General features: G+C 39.5%; 1 protein-coding gene across 1 annotated transcript in view; it reads left to right on the forward strand.

Annotated features, from left to right (window-relative positions):
• The first annotated feature begins 489 nt into the window (after nt 1-489).
• Nucleotides 490-23,121, forward strand: part of LOC138365233 (uncharacterized) — a 462,835-nt gene continuing 440,203 nt past the window's right edge. Inside the window, exons 1-2 of the mRNA XM_069325497.1 lie at nt 490-561; nt 18,871-18,956. Of these exons, the coding sequence (XP_069181598.1) occupies nt 490-561; nt 18,871-18,956 (158 nt within the window). The remainder of the gene's footprint in view (nt 562-18,870; nt 18,957-23,121) is intronic.

A 23,121-nucleotide genomic window follows, 5' to 3' on the forward strand; every position in this document is an offset into this window, starting at 1 on the left:
AACCTCGCCAGGCTGAGAGCCAAGACGAAGGTTCGGCTGAGGTGTCTGCGCGACTTCCTTTTTGCCGACGACGCAGCAGTCACTGCCTACTCAGCCGAAGACCTCCAACGGCTCATGACCCGCTTCAGCGAGGCCTGTCAGTCTTTCGGACTCACCATCAGCCTGACGAAAATACCAGTCATGGGACAAGGAGTGGACTCCCCACCTGACATCGGCATCTCCGATTCCAAACTGGAAGTCATTCACGACTTCGTGTACCTGGGCTCCACAATCTCTGACTCCCTCTCTCTTGATACAGAGCTAAACGAACGGATCGGTCAGGCATCTACTACCATGTCCAGACTGACAAAGAGAGTGTGGGCCAACAACAAGCTGACTGAGTATACATAGATTTAGGTTTACAGAGCCTGTGTCCTGAGCACTCTCCTTTATGGCAGTGAGTCTTGGACACTCCGCGCCCATCAGGAAAGACAGCTGAATGCCTACCACATGCGCTGCCTTCGACACATCTTGGACATCACCTGGCAGGACAAGGTGACAAACAACAACGTCCTGAGGAGAGTAAGATTCACCAGCATGTACACAATGCTGAAACAGAGACGAATGCGCTGGCTCGGGCACGTTGTGCAAATGGGCGACGGCAGGGTCCTCAAGGATCTCCTGTATATCCTGAGCTGATGCAGGGAAAGCGTCCAACAGGCAAGCCCCAGCAACGGTACAAAGACGTATGCAAGAGGGACCTGAAAGCCATGGACGTCGATCTTGGTATGTAGGAGACACTGGCTGCAGACCGTTCAGCCTGGGGGCAGTCTGTTCAAAGAGGTCTCTTTAAGTTCGAGGGGTCACTTGCCAAGAAATCGGAAGCAAAGAGACAGAGAAGGAAAGCCGGTAGCCAGGAAGACAGACCAGAATCGGATTTCGTTTGTGCTCAGTGTAGGATGGACTTACACTCTCGGATTGGCCTCGTCAGTCACACCAGCTGCTGCACTAGGATTGAAAACCAGGGCGCAACTTCATAGTCTCCCAAGACTGAAGGATGCCTACTATACTACTATGTTTACAACAACCACCCCGACGGCATTTTGATGGTAATCTTGGGTATAGCTATTTCATCAAATCACCTCATTTTTCTGGGGCCACATGAGCAACACAAATGCGAACAAGCTTGAATGGTCCCCAAGCATATATGCAACTGAAAACTCCACACATGGAGTTTTATGTGTGGAGTTTTAAATATGAGAGATATCACTGCACGAGACCCGTCTCTACTACATGACAAATATCACTGCATGAAACCCATATCTACTGTATGACAGATATATCGGCATGAAACTAATTCCTACTATATGGCAGAAATCACTACATGAGATTCATCTCAGCTATATGACATATATCACTGTATGACATCCAACTCTTCCATATGACAGATATCACGGCATGAGACCCATCTCTAATACATGACAGATATCATTGCATCAGAAGCATCTGTACCATTCGACAGACATCACTGCATATGATCCAATTCTACCCTATTTCAGATACCACTGTATGAGATCCATATCTGCTATTTGACAAATATCACTGCATGAGATCAATCTCCACTATATGACAGATATCACTGCATGAGATTCAACAATACCCTATTACAAATATCTCTTCATGAGATCCATCTCAACTACATGAAAAATATCTATGCATGAGACCCATGTATAATATATGACAGATTTAACTGCATAAGATCCATCTAATCTATGTGAGAGATATGAAAGCATGAGACTCATCTTATCTATGTGTCATATATCACTGCATGCGCCCCATCACTTCTAATTGACAGATATCACTACTACATGACATATATCACTGCATGAGACCAATCTCTAGTATATAACAGATGTCACTGCATGAGCCCCATCTCTACTATGAGAGATATCTCTGAATGAGATCCATCTCTAATATATGACAGATATAACTGCATGAGACCCGTCTCTACTATATGACAGATGTCACTGCATTAGACCCAGCTCCAATATATGACAGAAATGTCTGCAGGAGGCCCATCTCTACTATATGATAGCATAAAACCCACCTCTCCTATATGACAGATATCACTACATGAGACCCATCTCAACTTTAAGAGAGATATTACGATAGGAGATCCACCTCTTCTAAATGATAGATATAACTGTATGAGATCCAACTCTATCATGTTACAGATATCACTGCTTTAAATCCATCTCTAGTATATGACAGATATCACTGCATGAGATCCATTTCTGCTATCTGACAAATCTTACTGCAGGAGATCGAAATCTACTGTATGACAGATATCACTGAATGAGACACATCTCTTTACTATCTGACAGATATCACAACAAGAGATTCATCACTACAACATGACAGATATCACTACATGAGATCCATATCTACTATGAGAGATATCACTGCATGAAACTCATATCAATTATATGACAGATATATCTGCATGAGACCCATCTCTACTATATAAAATATATCAAAGTAAGAGATTCATTTCTACTATATGACAAATATCACTGCATGAGATCTACATCTACTGTATAACAGATATCACTGTATAAGATCCAACTCTTAGATATTAAAAATATCACTGCATGAGCTCCATCTCTAGTATATGACATATAGACATATATCACTGTATTGTTCTCATCTCTACTATTTGCCAATTATCATTGAATGAGACCCATTTCAACTATTCGACAGATACTACTGCATGAGATCCATCGTTACTATATAACAGATATCATTGAATGTGATTCAACTCTACCCTATTAAAATATCACAGCAATAGATCCACCTCTACTATATGATATAGATATATATATATATATATATATATATATATATATATATATATATATATATATATATATATATATATATATATATATATATATATATATATATATATGTCGTACCTAGTAGCCAGAACGCAATTCTCAGCCTACTATGCAAGGCCCGATTTGCCTAATAAGCCAAGTTTTCATGAATTAATTGTTTTTCGACGACCTAACCTACCTAACCTAACCTAACTTTTTCGGCTACCTAACCTAACCTAACCTATAAAGATAGGTTAGGTTAGGTTAGGTAGGGTTGGTTAGGTTCGGTCATATATCTACGTTAATTTTAACTACAATAAAAAATAATTGACCTCATACGTAATAAAATGGGTAGCTTTATCTTTTCATAAGAAAAAATTAGAGAAAATATATTAATTCCGGAAAACTTGGCTTATTAGGCAAATTTGGCCTTGCATAGTAGGCTGACAAGTGCGTTCTGGCTACTAGGTACGACATATATATATATATATATATATATATGTCGTACCTAGTAGCCAGAACTCACTTCTCAGCCTACTATGCATGGCCCGATTTGCCTAACAAGCCAAGTTTTCCTGAATTAATATATTTTCTCTAAGTTTTTTCTTATGAAATGATAAAGCTACCCATTTCATAATGTATGAGGTCAATTTTTGTTCATTGAGTTAAAATTAACGTAGATATATGACCGAACCTAACCAACCCTACCTAACCTAACCTAACCTATCTCTATAGGTTAGGTTGGGTTATGTAGCCGAAAAAGTTATGTTAGGTTAGGTTAGGTAGGTTAGGTAGTCGAAAAACAATTAATTCATGAAAACTTGGCTTATTAGGCAAATCGGGCCTTGCATAGTAGGCTGAGAAGTGAGTTCTGGCTACTAGGTACGACATATATATATATATATATATATATATATATATATATATATATATATATATATATATATATATATATATATATATATTAGTATATTTTGGTAGCAGTCTTTCTTGTAAACATATGTTGTTAAATATGACCGAAAAAGTAAGATTAATAATTCTAACACGAATTTTCTCAATATTTCTTATGTTTCTTTTTACTGTCGATGGTAATTGAAAAATCAATTCTCCAAAATTCATTTTTATTTCTAGTCTGACGCGACGCTTGAACGCGTTTCGTAATAACTTATTACATTTTCAAAAACTTTAGTTTACACATACACACGCAACTGTAACCTGAAAACAGAGTTATACTATGCTAACATTTTAAACAGTTTGTCTTAAATACTTGCATTTGGGTGAGGTGATTTGTTGCAACAGTTTTGGATGAGGTGAACAAACTTTCAGCACAAAACAGGCCCTTTGCAGTTACTTCCATTCTTCCCACTCACTTATCCAATTTATACCCATTGCTCCATGTTCTGTCTTGTGCTGAAAGTTTGCTCACCTCATCCAAAACTGTTGCAACATATCACCTCACCCAAATGCGAGTATATAAGACAAACTTTTTAAAATGTTAGCGTAGATCAACACCAGAAATCACAGTTCACCCAGTGAGCCAACTGCACGCTGACTTTGTCTCCAGTAGCACAGAGCATTACCTTCACTCACCAGACCACTCCTCAAGTGATCATTTGAATTTCATCATCATGGAATTCCAATTGACTTATAATCGATCCAGCAATGCTGCTCAGTGTAGGAAAAGACCATCGATAATGGATACTAGTTCCGAAAGTGACGGCGAGTGGCATCACGTGAATAAGGCTAACAGGACAAGCCACGCCATGACGACCCATCGCCCATTAATCTCTCCAGCTTCTCCAGCTCTTCCAGCGCCTCAGACTAGATCTACGCTTCCAATCTTCAAAGTGCAGCACACGGAAGGTAAGTCTTCCTACGCTACTGTAGTGGACCTGGAAAAAGAGTACCCCCAGCTCCAGGTCAGAGCAAAACCTAATCTCAAAGGAGAATACATTCTGAGGCCTAAAGACGAGTCGGCCGCTACGATTCTAAAAAATTACGCAAAATGTGAGGAACTGAAACCAGAGGATAAAATAAGTAAAATCATTGTCCTCCACTATCCCTTGCATATGGCCCTTGGCCATCTTGAAAAGCTGAACTATGTGGTGTCAGCAGAGAGATGCCAAGTACGAACCACAAAACAGGAAACTCGACAAGTCCTTCTCACAGTAAGAAGACAGATCCCCGAGAAACTTGACCTTGGAATCTGGGGGGTGTTCCAACACAGGCCTTACACCCCAGAACCCCTAAGATGCTTTAGATGTCAGAGATTTGGGCATCACAAAGATGGCTGCCAACGCCCAGTGAGGTGCGGAGTCTGCAGCCAGCCCCATGATACAAAAACATGTATTGATAAATTCAAGGCAAACCACCCTGTTCAGGCAAAATGCCCAAATTGTTCCAAGGCAATTGTTTCCAAATAGAAAGTTTACAGTCTCCGTGGTGTAGTGGTAAGACACTCGCCTGGCGTTCCGCGAGCGCTATGTCATGGGTTCGTATCCTGGCCGGGGAGGATTTACTGGGCGCAATTCCTTAACTGTAGCCACTGTTTAACGCAACAGTAAAAATGTGTACTTGGATGAAAAAACGATTCTTCGCGGCGGGGATCGTATTCCAGGGACTTGCCCGAAACGCTACGCGTACTAGTGGCTGTACAAGAATTTAACAACTCTTGTATATATCTATAAAAAAAAAAAAAAAAAAAAAAAAAAAAAAAAAAAAAAAAAAAAAAAAAAAAAAAAAAAAAAAAAAAAAAAAAAAAACGCGTGGGGTCTACCCATTCAGGAAGAGGGGGCACATGGCCCTTCACCATCGGCCATGGTGAAGGGTGAGAAGACAGTACAGGACAAAAAGAAAGATGGAGGACACAAGAATCATGTTCAAAGCAGTCGGCCTCCCATTTCATCCAGCAAGCACACTGGGGCCAATAGGAGTAGCAATTCCAGTGCCAAAGTTACCACCGAGAAGGGTCTAAAAGCCACTTGGCCCCAAACCTGCACAACATTAAATAGTGTTCCCACTGAACTGGACGCTCTCTGGCCAATGCTCAAAACTTTGGTCACTGAGTTGATCGAAAGTCTGCTGTCTTCACATGGAATCAAGCAAACCACAGAGACTCGGAAGACAATTGAGCACAAGCTCAAAAAATTCGCAGATGTAATATCCACACCATCAAGACAGCAGGGCAGGAGACACCCCCATAAAAAGCAGATAGAGTCCAGCTCGTCGGAAAGCGACATTGATGAGTCAAATTCAGGTCCACTACGAACCTATACCCCAATTGCAACTTCCATGGCGTGTTCATCAGACTCCATGGATACCACGGAATTATCAGCAAATTCCAAGAACCTAGAGGTCTAAAGATCCTGCAATGGAATGCGCAAGGACTGTGCACTAAATTGCAACACTTGCAATGCATAGCAGCAACCAAGGGCATAGACATCCTGATACTACAGGAGAGCTTGCTTCGAGCCGGATAAGAACCTAAAATCTCAGGCTATCGAGGCTTCTTCCTTCCATGGATCAATGGGCAATCAAGGGGATGTGCAATCTATGTAAAATGTGACCTGATCTCCAAATCCATAACCAGCCCACCCAATTGTGGAGCAGGGACAGAGGTAATGGGAGTCACCATTGAGCTAAGACACGACAAACTTGAAGTGTTCAATGTTTACAGGTCTCCACAAGCCGAAATGGATCTCTCTGTGTTATTTGGACACGCGACAACAACAAACACAATCGTTTGTGGAGATTTTAATGCCCATCATCGATTGGCACTGGGCTCGAACAGAACAAATGAAGCCAGCATACACATTACACATCTACTGGACCAGCTTCCAGAAATACAAATCCTAAACAAGAATGAACCTACCCACATCCAAGGAGGCAGATTAGACCTAACCTTCGTTTCAGCCTCCCTAAGAGATGCAGCAACATGGTCAGTTGAGCCCACACTCACAAGCGACCACTATGGGGTCCAAATTGATCTTCAGTTAGACCTACCCACCCCACCTCCGCCTCCATCTGAAGCCTGGAACTTTGCTTTAGCAAACTGGGACCGATTTCAAAACCTCATTTCAGAGTGGCAAAGAAACTATGATCTTCCCGAAGACATTAACCAGGCAGAACAAGAATTTGTCAAAGCGATTCAAAGTGCAGCCAACCACTCAATCCCACTGAAAAAACAGTCCACCGGACACCATAAAGATCATTGGTACTATGGCGAACGTGTCAAAGAACTCAACCATAGACTCAATAGAACAAGAAAGCTATACAAAAAGCAGCCAAGTGACCGCAACAGGATCTTACTTTGTGAAGTCAAGGAACATGTACATCGAGAGACCAGACAAATAAAAGAACAAAAGTGGCTGGAATGGTGTTCACACCTGAATGAACACACCTCTCTCGGGGAGATGTGGCAGCAAATTCACCAGGCCAAAGGGAATAAAACACCTAAAGCTCCACACCGCAAGGATCCTCAACAGGAAGCCGAAGTACTGGCAACCAGGTTTGCAGAGAGAGCAGCCAGCAATCAACTTCCACCAGATGTATTAGCAGTACAGACCGGACTAGAGGAAGAAAGGTGGCACAGAATCCTTACAGCATGTGAAGAAGTCTCTGACACTAATGCCCCCTTCACACTGGATGAGCTCAATCGGGCTAAGAAAAACTCCAAGGATACATCCCCTGGAGCTGACAAAATAACCTATAAAATGATTAGAAACCTCGGCCCAGAGGGAGACGCTGCATACCTAAGGTTAATTAATTTAGCCTGGACTTCTCAAACTAGACCTTCTGCTTGGAATAGAGCAGACATAGTGCCGATCCCAAAACCCAAAAATCCAGCTAATCCCAGGCCCATCTCTCTCCAAAGCTGTGCAGCCAAGATGGCTGACAGAATGGCACTCAACAGACTGGAGTGGAAAATGCCTAAACTGCACCATGATATGTATGCCTATAGAAGAGGGGTTGGCACAGTGGAATGTATTACAACTCTGTTAGCCCACTTGAATGACAGACCAGGAATGCTGATATTCCTGGACCTCGAAAAAGCCTTTAAACTGGCTAGCGCCCCAGCTATTCTCTGCTGCCTCATTGACAAAGAGGTCAGAGGCAACCTGCTCTCCTGGACCAAAAACTGTCTCATAAACAGAGAAGCAAGAGTAAAACTTCATGGCACAGTCTCTGAGTACAAAAGACATGAAAATGGTACACCGCAAGGAGGTATTCTCAGCCCTCTTCTCTTCAACTGTTTAATGGAAAGAATAATGAGGTTGAAACTCCCACATCACTGCAGGCTGCTAAACTACGTGGACGACTTTGTCATCATCATAAAAGGAAGGGATGCGGCGCGCCTTGCACCCAAATGCTTAGACTGCATCAGTAAAGAGGCAAAACAGATTGGGATCAAACTCAACCCCTCAAAGTCAAAGGCCATGCCCATAAAAATAGCGAAGCCCAACATCCAACTCACAGTACAGGGTCAACCAATAGAATGGGTCGACACCTATCAGTATCTAGGAATCATCCTGGACACACACGTGAATTTTAATGCTGAGGTCACTTACTTGAGAGAGCCAAATGCGGCCCGAACGGCAATCCTCAGGTCGCTAACCTCCCTTTCTGGAGGAGCCAATCTGCAAGTCCTTCGCACATACTATGTACAGGCAATCTGATCAGTGATCGATTATGCCGCACCTGCACTCACAAATCTATCACACCAACAGTGGAAAAAGCTTGAAGTTGCCCAAAACAATGCTATGAGAGCTTCACTGGGAGCCCCCATGTGGACCAGGCTTGAAACTCTTAGACTGGAGACGGGTTTGCCCTCTCTACAAGAAAGAATATCACAAAGGACAGCTATAATTATCAGTAAGATAATTATTTCTTCTGATCCAATCCCAGTACGGCAGGCCTTGGTGGTTGGACTAGGCCAAAACAATGGAAACTCTTGGGTTGCAAGAGCAAGAAAAGTCCTAAACAGACTACATTTAAAAAACATGATTCTTGATAGAGAGGGTGATCATCCACACCCAAATTACATTTCTCCCGCGCCGTGGGAAGAGCCTACTTTCAAAATAGTAATAGAAAGTCTCCCAATGAAAAAGGCTGCCTATGATCCGACAATCCTAAGGCGCATAATAGAAGAGCAAATGTATAGCATAGCAGTAGCAAGAGCCACCCACATCTTCACAGACACACAGAAAAACACAGAAACACAGAGTGTTTCTGTGTTTTTTTTTCTGTGTCCACAGAGGTGGACATAGAAAATGAGAGTGCTGGCGCTGCTCTTTGCACGACCAGCTTACAGGCATATTGGAGACTGGGAGGACTAGTATCATCAACCCAAACTGAGCTGTTTGCCATACAACAGGCATTCGCATATGTGATTGCACAAAACACTCAAAATGCATTCATACACACAGACTCAAAAGCTGCACTTCAAATACTAGGACAAAAACAGTGGAAAGATAATGTGGAAATAATTACCACCATTTTGTATCTTGGAGCAGTCGCTAAAGGCAAAGGACTCAACATAACTTTAAACTGGATCCCATCCCATATTGGAATCCCATTAAATGAAAAAGCTGATGAAATTGCTAAATTGGCAACTCGTCATCCAGTGATACATAAAACAATTCAACCCAGCCTAGAGAACATAAAAAAACATCATCACCAAAAAACTCTCTCATCTCAACAACGCCTACCTGCACCAGAGAATAGCTGAAGGTTCGCCATCTGCAACATGGTATCTTTAGGCAACCAAATTAGAAAGGTTAAATATCACAAAAGGAATCCACAGGGAAATAGCAGTTAGGTTATATAGACTACGTCTAGGTTACAGATGCAACTGGGAGATTGTTGAACCCCGACAGAGAGAGTGCATCTTCTGCCAAACTGTCACAGAAAAGCCATTACTTCACTATCTTCTGGAATGTGAAGCAACCAATGACCTTAGAAGAGCTTTAAGAGTTCCTGAATCATGCAGTGGCCACCCTGAAGCCATCAACACAGCCACTCTAATGGTCAACAAAGATGTTCAGCAGCTGGACACCCTCATAAAGACTGTGAAGCAGTATCCTCCCCCGCGATAACAGCTTGATGGTTAAATGCAACCTCAGAATACTGAGAAAAAAAAATTGTACCACTTACGGGCTATTCATGCCCGTGCCACCTCTTGGGTGGCTTAATCTTTATCAATCAATCAAATGTTAGCATATTATAGCTCTGTTTCAGGTTACAGTTGTGTGTGTGAAACTAAAGTCTTTGAAAATGTAATAAGTTATTACGAAATGCGTTCAAGCTTCGCGTCAGACTAGAAATAAAAATGAATTTTGGAGAATTGATTTTTCAATTACCATCGACAGTAAAAAGAAACATAAGAAATATTGAGAAAATTCGTGTTAGAATTATTAATCTTACTTTTTCGGTCATATTTAACAACATATACATATTTATAAATATATATATATATATATATATATATATATATATATATATATATATATATATATATATATATATATATATATATATATATATATATATGTATATATATAGACTGGATATGTATGTATAGATATAGACTCTTAGACTGGAGACGGGTTTGCCCTCTCTACAAGAAAGAATATCACAAAGGACAGCTATAATTATCAGTAAGATAATTATTTCTTCTGATCCAATCCCAGTACGGCAGGCCTTGGTGGTTGGACTAGGCCAAAACAATGGAAACTCTTGGGTTGCAAGAGCAAGAAAAGTCCTAAACAGACTACATTTAAAAAACATGATTCTTGATAGAGAGGGTGATCATCCACACCCAAATTACATTTCTCCCGCGCCGTGGGAAGAGCCTACTTTCAAAATAGTAATAGAAAGTCTCCCAATGAAAAAGGCTGCCTATGATCCGACAATCCTAAGGCGCATAATAGAAGAGCAAATGTATAGCATAGCAGTAGCAAGAGCCACCCACATCTTCACAGACACACAGAAAAACACAGAAACACAGAGTGTTTCTGTGTTTTTTTTTCTGTGTCCACAGAGGTGGACATAGAAAATGAGAGTGCTGGCGCTGCTCTTTGCACGACCAGCTTACAGGCATATTGGAGACTGGGAGGACTAGTATCATCAACCCAAACTGAGCTGTTTGCCATACAACAGGCATTCGCATATGTGATTGCACAAAACACTCAAAATGCATTCATACACACAGACTCAAAAGCTGCACTTCAAATACTAGGACAAAAACAGTGGAAAGATAATGTGGAAATAATTACCACCATTTTGTATCTTGGAGCAGTCGCTAAAGGCAAAGGACTCAACATAACTTTAAACTGGATCCCATCCCATATTGGAATCCCATTAAATGAAAAAGCTGATGAAATTGCTAAATTGGCAACTCGTCATCCAGTGATACATAAAACAATTCAACCCAGCCTAGAGAACATAAAAAAACATCATCACCAAAAAACTCTCTCATCTCAACAACGCCTACCTGCACCAGAGAATAGCTGAAGGTTCGCCATCTGCAACATGGTATCTTTAGGCAACCAAATTAGAAAGGTTAAATATCACAAAAGGAATCCACAGGGAAATAGCAGTTAGGTTATATAGACTACGTCTAGGTTACAGATGCAACTGGGAGATTGTTGAACCCCGACAGAGAGAGTGCATCTTCTGCCAAACTGTCACAGAAAAGCCATTACTTCACTATCTTCTGGAATGTGAAGCAACCAATGACCTTAGAAGAGCTTTAAGAGTTCCTGAATCATGCAGTGGCCACCCTGAAGCCATCAACACAGCCACTCTGATGGTCAACAAAGATGTTCAGCAGCTGGACACCCTCATAAAGACTGTGAAGCAGTATCCTCCCCCGTGATAACAGCTTGATGGTTAAATGCAACCTCAGAATACTGAGAAAAAAAAATTGTACCACTTACGGGCTATTCATGTCCGTGCCACCTCTTGGGTGGCTTAATCTTTATCAATCAATCAAATGTTAGCATATTATAGCTCTGTTTCAGGTTACAGTTGTGTGCGTGAAACTAAAGTCTTTGAAAATGTAATAAGTTATTACGAAATGCGTTCAAGCTTCGCGTCAGACTAGAAATAAAAATGAATTTTGGAGAATTGATTTTTCAATTACCATCGACAGTAAAAAGAAACATAAGAAATATTGAGAAAATTCGTGTTAGAATTATTAATCTTACTTTTTCGGTCATATTTAACAACATATATATATTTATAAATATATATATATATATATATATATATATATATATATATATATATATATATATATATATATATATATATATATATATATATATATATATATATATATATTTATATATATATGTATATATATAGACTGGATATGTATGTATAGATATAGACTCTTAGACTGGAGACGGGTTTGCCCTCTCTACAAGAAAGAATATCACAAAGGACAGCTATAATTATCAGTAAGATAATTATTTCTTCTGATCCAATCCCAGTACGGCAGGCCTTGGTGGTTGGACTAGGCCAAAACAATGGAAACTCTTGGGTTGCAAGAGCAAGAAAAGTCCTAAACAGACTACATTTAAAAAACATGATTCTTGATAGAGAGGGTGATCATCCACACCCAAATTACATTTCTCCCGCGCCGTGGGAAGAGCCTACTTTCAAAATAGTAATAGAAAGTCTCCCAATGAAAAAGGCTGCCTATGATCCGACAATCCTAAGGCGCATAATAGAAGAGCAAATGTATAGCATAGCAGTAGCAAGAGCCACCCACATCTTCACAGACACACAGAAAAACACAGAAACACAGAGTGTTTCTGTGTTTTTTTTTCTGTGTCCACAGAGGTGGACATAGAAAATGAGAGTGCTGGCGCTGCTCTTTGCACGACCAGCTTACAGGCATATTGGAGACTGGGAGGACTAGTATCATCAACCCAAACTGAGCTGTTTGCCATACAACAGGCATTCGCATATGTGATTGCACAAAACACTCAAAATGCATTCATACACACAGACTCAAAAGCTGCACTTCAAATACTAGGACAAAAACAGTGGAAAGATAATGTGGAAATAATTACCACCATTTTGTATCTTGGAGCAGTCGCTAAAGGCAAAGGACTCAACATAACTTTAAACTGGATCCCATCCCATATTGGAAGCCCATTAAATGAAAAAGCTGATGAAATTGCTAAATTGGCAACTCGTCATCCAGTGATACATAAAACAATTCAACCCAGCCTAGAGAACATAAAAAAACATCATCACCAAAAAACTCTCTCATCTCAACAACGCCTACCTGCACCAGAGAATAGCTGAAGGTTCGCCATCTGCAACATGGTATCTTTAGGCAACCAAATTAGAAAGGTTAAATATCACAAAAGGAATCCACAGGGAAATAGCAGTTAGGTTATATAGACTACGTCTAGGTTACAGATGCAACTGGGAGATTGTTGAACCCCGACAGAGAGAGTGCATCTTCTGCCAAACTGTCACAGAAAAGCCATTACTTCACTATCTTCTGGAATGTGAAGCAACCAATGACCTTAGAAGAGCTTTAAGAGTTCCTGAATCATGCAGTGGCCACCCTGAAGCCATCAACACAGCCACTCTAATGGTCAACAAAGATGTTCAGCAGCTGGACACCCTCATAAAGACTGTGAAGCAGTATCCTCCCCCGCGATAACAGCTTGATGGTTAAATGCAACCTCAGAATACTGAGAAAAAAAAATTGTACCACTTACGGGCTATTCATGCCCATACCACCTCTTGGGTGGCTTAATCTTTATCAATCAATCAAATGTTAGCATATTATAGCTCTGTTTCAGGTTACAGTTGTGTGTGTGAAACTAAAGTCTTTGAAAATGTAATAAGTTATTACGAAATGCGTTCAAGCTTCGCGTCAGACTAGAAATAAAAATGAATTTTGGAGAATTGATTTTTCAATTACCATCGACAGTAAAAAGAAACATAAGAAATATTGAGAAAATTCGTGTTAGAATTATTAATCTTACTTTTTCGGTCATATTTAACAACATATATATATTTATAAATATATATATATATATATATATATATATATATATATATATATATATATATATATATATATATATATATATATATATATATATATATATATATATATGTATATATATATATATATATATATATATATATATATATATATATATATATATATATGTATATATATAGACTGGATATGTATGTATAGATATAGACTCTTAGACTGGAGACGGGTTTGCCCTCTCTACAAGAAAGAATATCACAAAGGACAGCTATAATTATCAGTAAGATAATTATTTCTTCTGATCCAATCCCAGTACGGCAGGCCTTGGTGGTTGGACTAGGCCAAAACAATGGAAACTCTTGGGTTGCAAGAGCAAGAAAAGTCCTAAACAGACTACATTTAAAAAACATGATTCTTGATAGAGAGGGTGATCATCCACACCCAAATTACATTTCTCCCGCGCCGTGGGAAGAGCCTACTTTCAAAATAGTAATAGAAAGTCTCCCAATGAAAAAGGCTGCCTATGATCCGACAATCCTAAGGCGCATAATAGAAGAGCAAATGTATAGCATAGCAGTAGCAAGAGCCACCCACATCTTCACAGACACACAGAAAAACACAGAAACACAGAGTGTTTCTGTGTTTTTTTTTCTATGTCCACAGAGGTGGACACAGAAAATGAGAGTGCTGGCGCTGCTCTTTGCACGACCAGCTTACAGGCATATTGGAGACTGGGAGGACTAGTATCATCAACCCAAACTGAGCTGTTTGCCATACAACAGGCATTCGCATATGTGATTGCACAAAACACTCAAAATGCATTCATACACACAGACTCAAAAGCTGCACTTCAAATACTAGGACAAAAACAGTGGAAAGATAATGTGGAAATAATTATATATATGCTGGCGTGTATATATATATATATATATATATATATATATATATATATATATATATATATATATATATGTATATATATATATATATATATATATATATATATATATATATATATATATATATATATATATATATATATGTCGTACCTAGTGGCCAGAACGCACTTCTCAGCCTACTATGCACGACCCGATTTGCCTAATAAGCCAAGTTTTACTGAATTAATATATTTTCTCCAATTTTTTTCTTATGAAATGATAAAGCTGCCCATTTCATTATGTATGAGGTCAATTTTTTTTTATTTGAGTTAAAATTAACATAGATATATGACCGAACCTAACCAACCCTACCTAACCTAACCTATCTTTATAAGTTAGGTTAGGTTAGGTAGCCGAAAAAGTTAGGTTAGGTTAGGTTAGGTAGGTTAGGTAGTCGAAAAACAATTAATTCATGAAAACTTGGCTTATTAGGCAAATCGGGACTTGCATAGTAGGCTGAGAAGTGCGTTCTGGCTACTAGGTACGACATATATATATATATATATATATATATATATATATATATATATATATATATATATATATATATATATATATATATATATATATATATATATATATATATATATATATTAGTATATTTTGGTAGCAGTCTTTCCTGTAGACATATATTATTAAATATGACCGAAAAAGTAAGATTAATAATTCTAACACGAATTTTCTCAATATTTCGTACATTACGCTTCAATGTTGGAGGTAAATCAAAAATCACTTCTCCAGAATTCATTTTTATTTCTAGTCTGACGCGACACGGGCGCGTTTCGTAAAACTTATTACATTTTCAAAGACTTCACAAATACACAACTGATTAGAACTTACGTATCTCTGATTTTATATCTACATTTGAGTGAGGTGGGAGGGGTGATGTGGCATTAACACAAGACAGAACAAGAGGGGATATTAATAGGGTATTAAAAGTATCAACACAAGACAGAACAGAAACAATGGGTATTGAATAGAAGTGTTTGTAGAAAGCCTATTGGTCCATATTTCTTGATGCTTCTATATTGGAGCGGAGTCTTGAGGTGGGTAGAATATAGTTGTGCAATAATTGGCTGTTGATTGCTGGTGTTGACTTCTTGATGTGTAGTGCCTCGCAAACGTCAAGCCGCCTGCTATCTCTGTATCTATCGATGATTTCTGTGTTGTTTACTAGGATTTCTCTGGCGATGGTTTGGTTATGGGAAGAGATTATATGTTCCTTAATGGAGCCCTGTTGCTTATGCATCGTTAAACGCCTAGAAAGAGATGTTGTTGTCTTGCCTATATACTGGGTTTTTTGGAGCTTACAGTCCCCAAGTGGGCATTTGAAGGCATAGACGACGTTAGTCTCTTTTAAAGCGTTCTGTTTTGTGTCTGGAGAGTTTCTCATGAGTAGGCTGGCCGTTTTTCTGGTTTTATAGTAAATCGTCAGTTGTATCCTCTGATTTTTGTCTGTAGGGATAACGTTTCTATTAACAATATCTTTCAGGACCCTTTCCTCCGTTTTATGAGCTGTGGAAAAGAAGTTCCTGTAAAATAGTCTAATAGGGGGTATAGGTGTTGTGTTAGTTGTCTCTTCAGAGGTTGCATGGCTTTTCACTTTCCTTCTTATGATGTCTTCGATGAAACCATTGGAGAAGCCGTTATTGACTAGGACCTGAAGAACTCTGTAGGGTAAGGCAGGTCCTAGTCAATAACGGCTTCTCCAATGGTTTCATCGAAGACATCATAAGAAGGAAAGTGAAAAGCCATGCAACCTCTGAGGAGACAACTAACACAACACCTATATCCCCTATTAGACTATTTTACAGGAACTTCTTTTCCACAGCTCATAAAATGGAGGAAAGGGTCCTGAAAGATATTGTTAATAGAAACGTTATCCCTAGAGACAAAAATCAGAGGATACAACTGACGATTTACAATAAAACCAGAAAAACGGCCAGCCTACTCATGAGAAACTCTCCAGACACAAAACAGAACGCTTTAAAAGAGACTAACGTCGTCTATGCCTTCAAATGCCCACTTGGGGACTGTAAGCTCCAAAAAACCCAGTATATAGGCAAGACAACAACATCTCTTTCTAGGCGTTTAACGATGCATAAGCAACAGGGCTCCATTAAGGAACATATAATCTCTTCCCATAACCAAACCATCGCCAGAGAAATCCTAGTAAACAACACAGAAATCATCGATAGATACAGCGATAGCAGGCGGCTTGACGTTTGCGAGGCACTACACATCAAGAAGTCAACACCAGCAATCAACAGCCAATTATTGCACAACTATATTCTACCCACCTCAAGACTCCGCTCCAATATAGAAGCATCAAGAAATATGGACCAATAGGCTTTCTACAAACACTTCTTTTCAATACCCATTGTTTCTGTTCTGTCTTGTGTTGATACTTTTAATACCCTATTAATATCCCCTCTTGTTCTGTCTTGTGTTAATGCCACATCACCCCTCCCACCTCACTCAAATGTAGATATAAAATCAGAGATACGTAAGTTCTAATCAGTTGTGTATTTGTGAAGTCTTTGAAAATGTAATAAGTTTTACGAAACGCGCCCGTGTCGCGTCAGACTAGAAATAAAAATGAATTTTGGAGAAGTGATTTTTGATTTACCTCCAACAGTGAAGCATAATGTACGAAAGATTGAGAAAATTCGTGTTAGAATTATTAATCTTACTTTTTCGGTCATATTTAATAATATATATATATATATATATATATATATATATATATATATATATATATATATATATATATATATATATATATATATATATATATATATATATATGTCGTACCTAGTAGCCAGAACGCACTTCTCAGCCTACTATGCAAGGCCCGAGTTGCCTAATAAGCCAAGTTTTCATGAATTAATTGTTTTTCGACGACCTAACCTACCTAACCTAACCTAACCTAACTTTTTCTGCTGCTTTTAGGTAGGGTTGGTTAGGTTTGGTCATATATCAACGTAAATTTTAAACTCCAATAAAAAAAATTGACCTCAAATATAATGAAATGAGTAGCTTTATCGTTTCATAAGAAAAAAATTAGAGAAAATATATTAATTCAGGAAAACTTGGCTTATTAGGCAAATCGGGTCGTGCATAGTAGGCTGAGAAGTGCGTTCTGGCTACTAGGTACGACATATATATATATATGTATATGCATGAGATAAATCTCTGCTGTATTGCCCGAAACGCTATGCGTATTAGTGGCTTTAGGTATTGTATGTACTAGCTCTATCTATAAATCCAACAGTATGTTTGTAACGCGGCATCTATGTATGTATTTTTCTTAAATAAAATATTTATTTATTTATTTATTTATTTATTTATTTATTTATTTATTTATGTGACAGATATCACTGCATGAGAACCCTCTCTACTATTTAACAGATATCACTGCATGACATCAATCTCTGCTGTATGACAGATATCACTGCATGAGACCCATCTTTACTATATGACAGATATAACTGTATGAGGCTAATCTCAACCATGTGACAGATATCACTGCATGACACCCAACTCTTCTATTTGACAAATATCACTGCCTGAGACCCATCTCTACTATATGATTGATATAACTTCATGAGATCTATATCTACTGTATAACATATATAACAGCATGATATCTATTTCTACTGTATAACAGATATCACTGTCTGAGTGGTAGTGATATGTGTCACTGCATACATGAGTGGTGGAGGTGGGGTGCCTTGATTGTTTCAAGCGTGGATTGGACATTTACATGAGTGTGATTGGTTGGTTATAAATAGGAGCGGCCTCATATGGACCAATAGGCCTTCTGCAGTTAACTTTATTCTTATGTGCTTATGTTCTTATATCTACTAAATGAGATATATCACTGTATGAGTTCCCTCTCTGGTATATGACATATATCACTGCATATATCACCCATCTCTACTATACGACAGATATCACTGCATAAAACCCTTGTCTGCTATATGTGAGATATCACTGCATGAGATCCATCTCTTTTTATATGATCCATCTCTATTTTATATGACAGATATCACTGAATGTGATGCATCTCGACTATATGAGATGGATCACATTCAGTGATGTCTGCCATATAAAAGAGATGGATCTCATGCAGTGAGATCCATCCCAAATCCTTATCCTGACCCCTTCCTAGGGCTATATAGTCGTGATGGCTTAGCGCTTTCCCCTGATAATTACCTCCTTCTACTATATGACATATATCACTACATGAGAAACTTTTCTACTATACGACTGTTATCACTACATGAGATCCGTCTCTAATATATGAGCGATATCTCCACATGAGACACTTCTCTACTATATAAGAGATATCCCTGAATATTTCCATCTCTAATATATGACAGATATCGCTGCATGAGTCTGATATCTTCTATATGACAGATATCATTGCATGCGACCCATCTCAACAATAAGAGAGATTTAATTGCATAATACCCATCTCTGAAACGTAACTTAGATAACTGCATGATATCTATTTCTACTACATGAGCGATATCAGTGCAGGAGACCCATCTCTAATATGTAACAGATACCAACGTATGAGATCTACCTCTACTATATGCAGATATCACTGCATGAGATCCATCTGTACTATATGACAGAAATCACTGTATGAGATCCATCATTACTACATGACAGATATCACTGCATGAGGCCCAACTTTACTATATGATAAATAGCACTGCATAAGTTCCATCCCTACTATATGATAGATATCACTACATAAGTTCCATCACTACAATATAACAGATAACACTACATGACATCCATCTTTGCTGTACGACAGATATTACTGCATGAGCTCCATCTCTAATATATGACAGATATCACTGCATGAGTCCTATCTCTACTTTATGATATATATCGCTGCATTTGAACCACCTCTACTATATCAAACACATCACTGCAAAAGATCCATAATTACTATTTGACAAATATGACTGCATAAGACCCATCTCTACTATACGACAGCTTTCACTGCATGAGACCCATCTCTATTATTTAATAGATACCTCTGCGTGACATCCATCGCTACAGAGTGACAGATATTACTGAATGAATTACATTTCCACCAAATGACAGATATCGCTGCAATATCTTCATCTCTACTATTTGATAGATATCACTGCATGAGATCAATCTATATGAAAAATATGACTGTATGAGACCCATGTTTACTATACGGCATGTCTCACTTCACGAGATCCATCTCTACTATTTAACAGTCACGACTGCATGCGATTAAACTCTGCTATATGACAGATATCACTATATGGGACTCATCTCTAATATAGGACAGATATCACCGCATGAGACCCATCTCTATTTTAAGCCAAATATCTCTGCATGAGACCATCTCTACTCTATGACATATATCACTGCATGAATTAATTTTCCAGTTCTTCAACATAATCTCCAATATAGGAACATTTACATTACTTAAAGTTGTAGGCACAGCTGAAGTGTTTCTGCACCAGATGTCACTAAAGGTAAAATCTTCAACTAAAGTGAGAGCCCGTGTCATGTTATTCTTCAAAATAGTGAAGCGTCGTCTGTGGTCACAGCCCATCTTAACACAGAAACTATAGACCTTTGACCACACATTGCACTATTAGAGTCTAAAACTTGTACCGGTAGAACGTTATAACGTCACAGTGACGTCACAAACTTCGTGCATTCTATTTAAAATACATCTTATATCTTATTTTCGTTAGGTTAGCTTGGGTTTTGTTATGTTTACCTATATAATATCGATGACGCTGGGGGATACATACTTTTCGCAGGTCTTAGACTCTACTGGGATCATACCAGAACACTTTACATATACTCTCTGGGTCGGAGACACGAGATATAAAACAATAAATGGATTGAAAAATAATGAGAACTAAACTAAAACTACTGGAACGAGAGATAGAGTTGGTGTGAGATAAACTCAGCGAGAACCTGGCCAGAGAGCACTGAGTTAGCATCCGGTCTCCACAGCTTTTCACTTCTACCAGTAAACCCAGATACTTGGGCTGGACGGTAGAGCCACGATCGCGCTTCGTGCAGGTCGGCGTTCAATCCCCGACCGTCCAAGTGGTTGGGCACCATTCCTTCCCCCTGCGTCCCATCCCAAATCCTTATCCTGATCCCTTCCCAATGCTATATAGTCGAAATGGCTTGTCGCTTTTCCCTGATAATTCCCTTCTATTCTACCAGTAAATATTAGACATGTTGGTCGGGGAGCCGGTCGCCGAGCGGACAGCACGTTGTACACGTGATCCTGTGGTCCTGGGTTCGATCCCAGGCGCCGGCGAGAAACAATGGGCAGAGTTTCTTTCACCCATTGCCCCTGTTACCTAGCAGTAAATAGGTACCTGGGAGTTAGTCAGCTGTCACGGGCTGCTTCCTGGGGGTGGAGGCCTGGTCGAGGACCGGACCGTGAGGACACTAGAGCCCCGAAATCATCTCAAGATAACCTCAAGATATGTCACCAGAAGATGAGTAGAAGCCTTGAGAGGGTATGTGGAGAGCTTCATGCTTGACGTGCCAGCTAGGCCAGTGTGTGCCACTGACCAGAGATCACCATGGAGGCTTGGCCTTATACTTGGTTCATGAAATAAAACATTTGTAGATACCATATACCACCCAATCATAATGGCAGCAAACAAACGAAATGAACTATATGAGTTGTACCTTAATCTCATAACTATTTTCTGCTACTGTGGCCGCCATAACTCCTTTATACAAGTCCTGTCTCCCCTAATTTTCTTATCTATTGTAAGTTTTATATACAATTTAAAATTTGTACTTCTACAACAAGAGTACCTTCATCACTGACCACGCCCCACAACGGTATAAGGCATGTCTGCACTATGTTGCTAAATTAGGTGCGGTACCCGGCGCTGCTCGGGGGGAAAAACGAGGTAACATTTACTCTATACACGACCTTCATCACTGTAAACATCTACTCTACACACATCCTTCACCACTGTCGATACCGAATGGGAGATGAAGTCCTTCACGAAACGGACACAGAGAAAGATCTAGGAGTTGATATCACGCCAAACCTGTCTCCTGAAGCGCACATCAAAAGAATAACATCGGCGGCGTATGCGAGGCTAGCTAACATCAGAACCGTCTTCAGAAACCTGTGTAAGGAATCTTTCAGAACTTTGTATACTACGTATGTAAGGTCAATCCTGGAGTATGCGGCCCCAGCATGGAGCCCACTAGGTATGCCACTAGGCTAGTCCCGGAACTAAGAGGCATGAGTTACGAGGAAAGGCTGAGATAACTGCCCCTCAGAGGAAGACAGAAGAGCACGGGAGACATGATCACCACATACAAAATTCCCAGGGGAATTGACAGGGTAGACAAGAATGGATTATTTAACACTGGGTACCCAAATGAGCCACAGAGACATTTGAAAGAACTTTTTTTGTGTCAGAGTAGTTAGTAATTGGAATGCACTAGGAAGTGATGTGGTGGAGGCTGACTCCATACACAGTTTCAAGTGTAGATATGATAGAGCCCAATAGGCTCAGGAACCTGTACACCAGTAGATTGACGGTTGAGAGGCGGGACAAAAGAGCCAAAGCTCAACCCCCGCAAGCACAGCTAGGTGAATACAACTAAGTGAGCACTATATCTACACTACACGCAACCTTCATCACAGTAAACTCTTCACTACACGCTACCTTCATCACCGTATCAACACTACACAAAGATTAAGCAAGAAAGAGAAGGATGGGCGGACTGTATTTTCTTGGACAGCCGGAAAGGATTTGACACAGTACCTCATAAGATGCTGGTACATAAGCTGGAGAAACTGGAAGGAATAACAGGTAAACTGTTCCAGTGGATAAGGGAGTACCTAAGCAATAGGAAGCCGAGAGTTACAGTTAGGGGGGAGACCTCAGATTGGCGTGAAGTCGCCAGTGGAGTCCCACAGGGACTAGGACATGTCTGTACTTGGACATATCCTGTTTCTGATATACCTAAATGTGGTGTATATAGACTCATTCTTCTTAATGTTTGCTGACGATGCCAACACTATGAGAAGGATTAAAACAGAGGAGGACTGCATGAAGCTCCAAAAAGACCTGGACAAACTGCAGGAATGGCCGAACAAATGGTTGTTAGAGTTTAACCCAAGCAAATGTAATGTAATGAAGATAGGTGTAGGGAGCAGGAGGCCAGATACTAGGTATCATCTGGGGGATGATAATTTTTAAAGAGTCAGAGAAAGAGAAAAACTTGGGGGTTGATAACA

This window comes from Procambarus clarkii, chromosome 16, assembly GCF_040958095.1.
Source record: "Procambarus clarkii isolate CNS0578487 chromosome 16, FALCON_Pclarkii_2.0, whole genome shotgun sequence".
NCBI classification, from domain to species: Eukaryota; Metazoa; Arthropoda; class Malacostraca; order Decapoda; family Cambaridae; genus Procambarus; species Procambarus clarkii.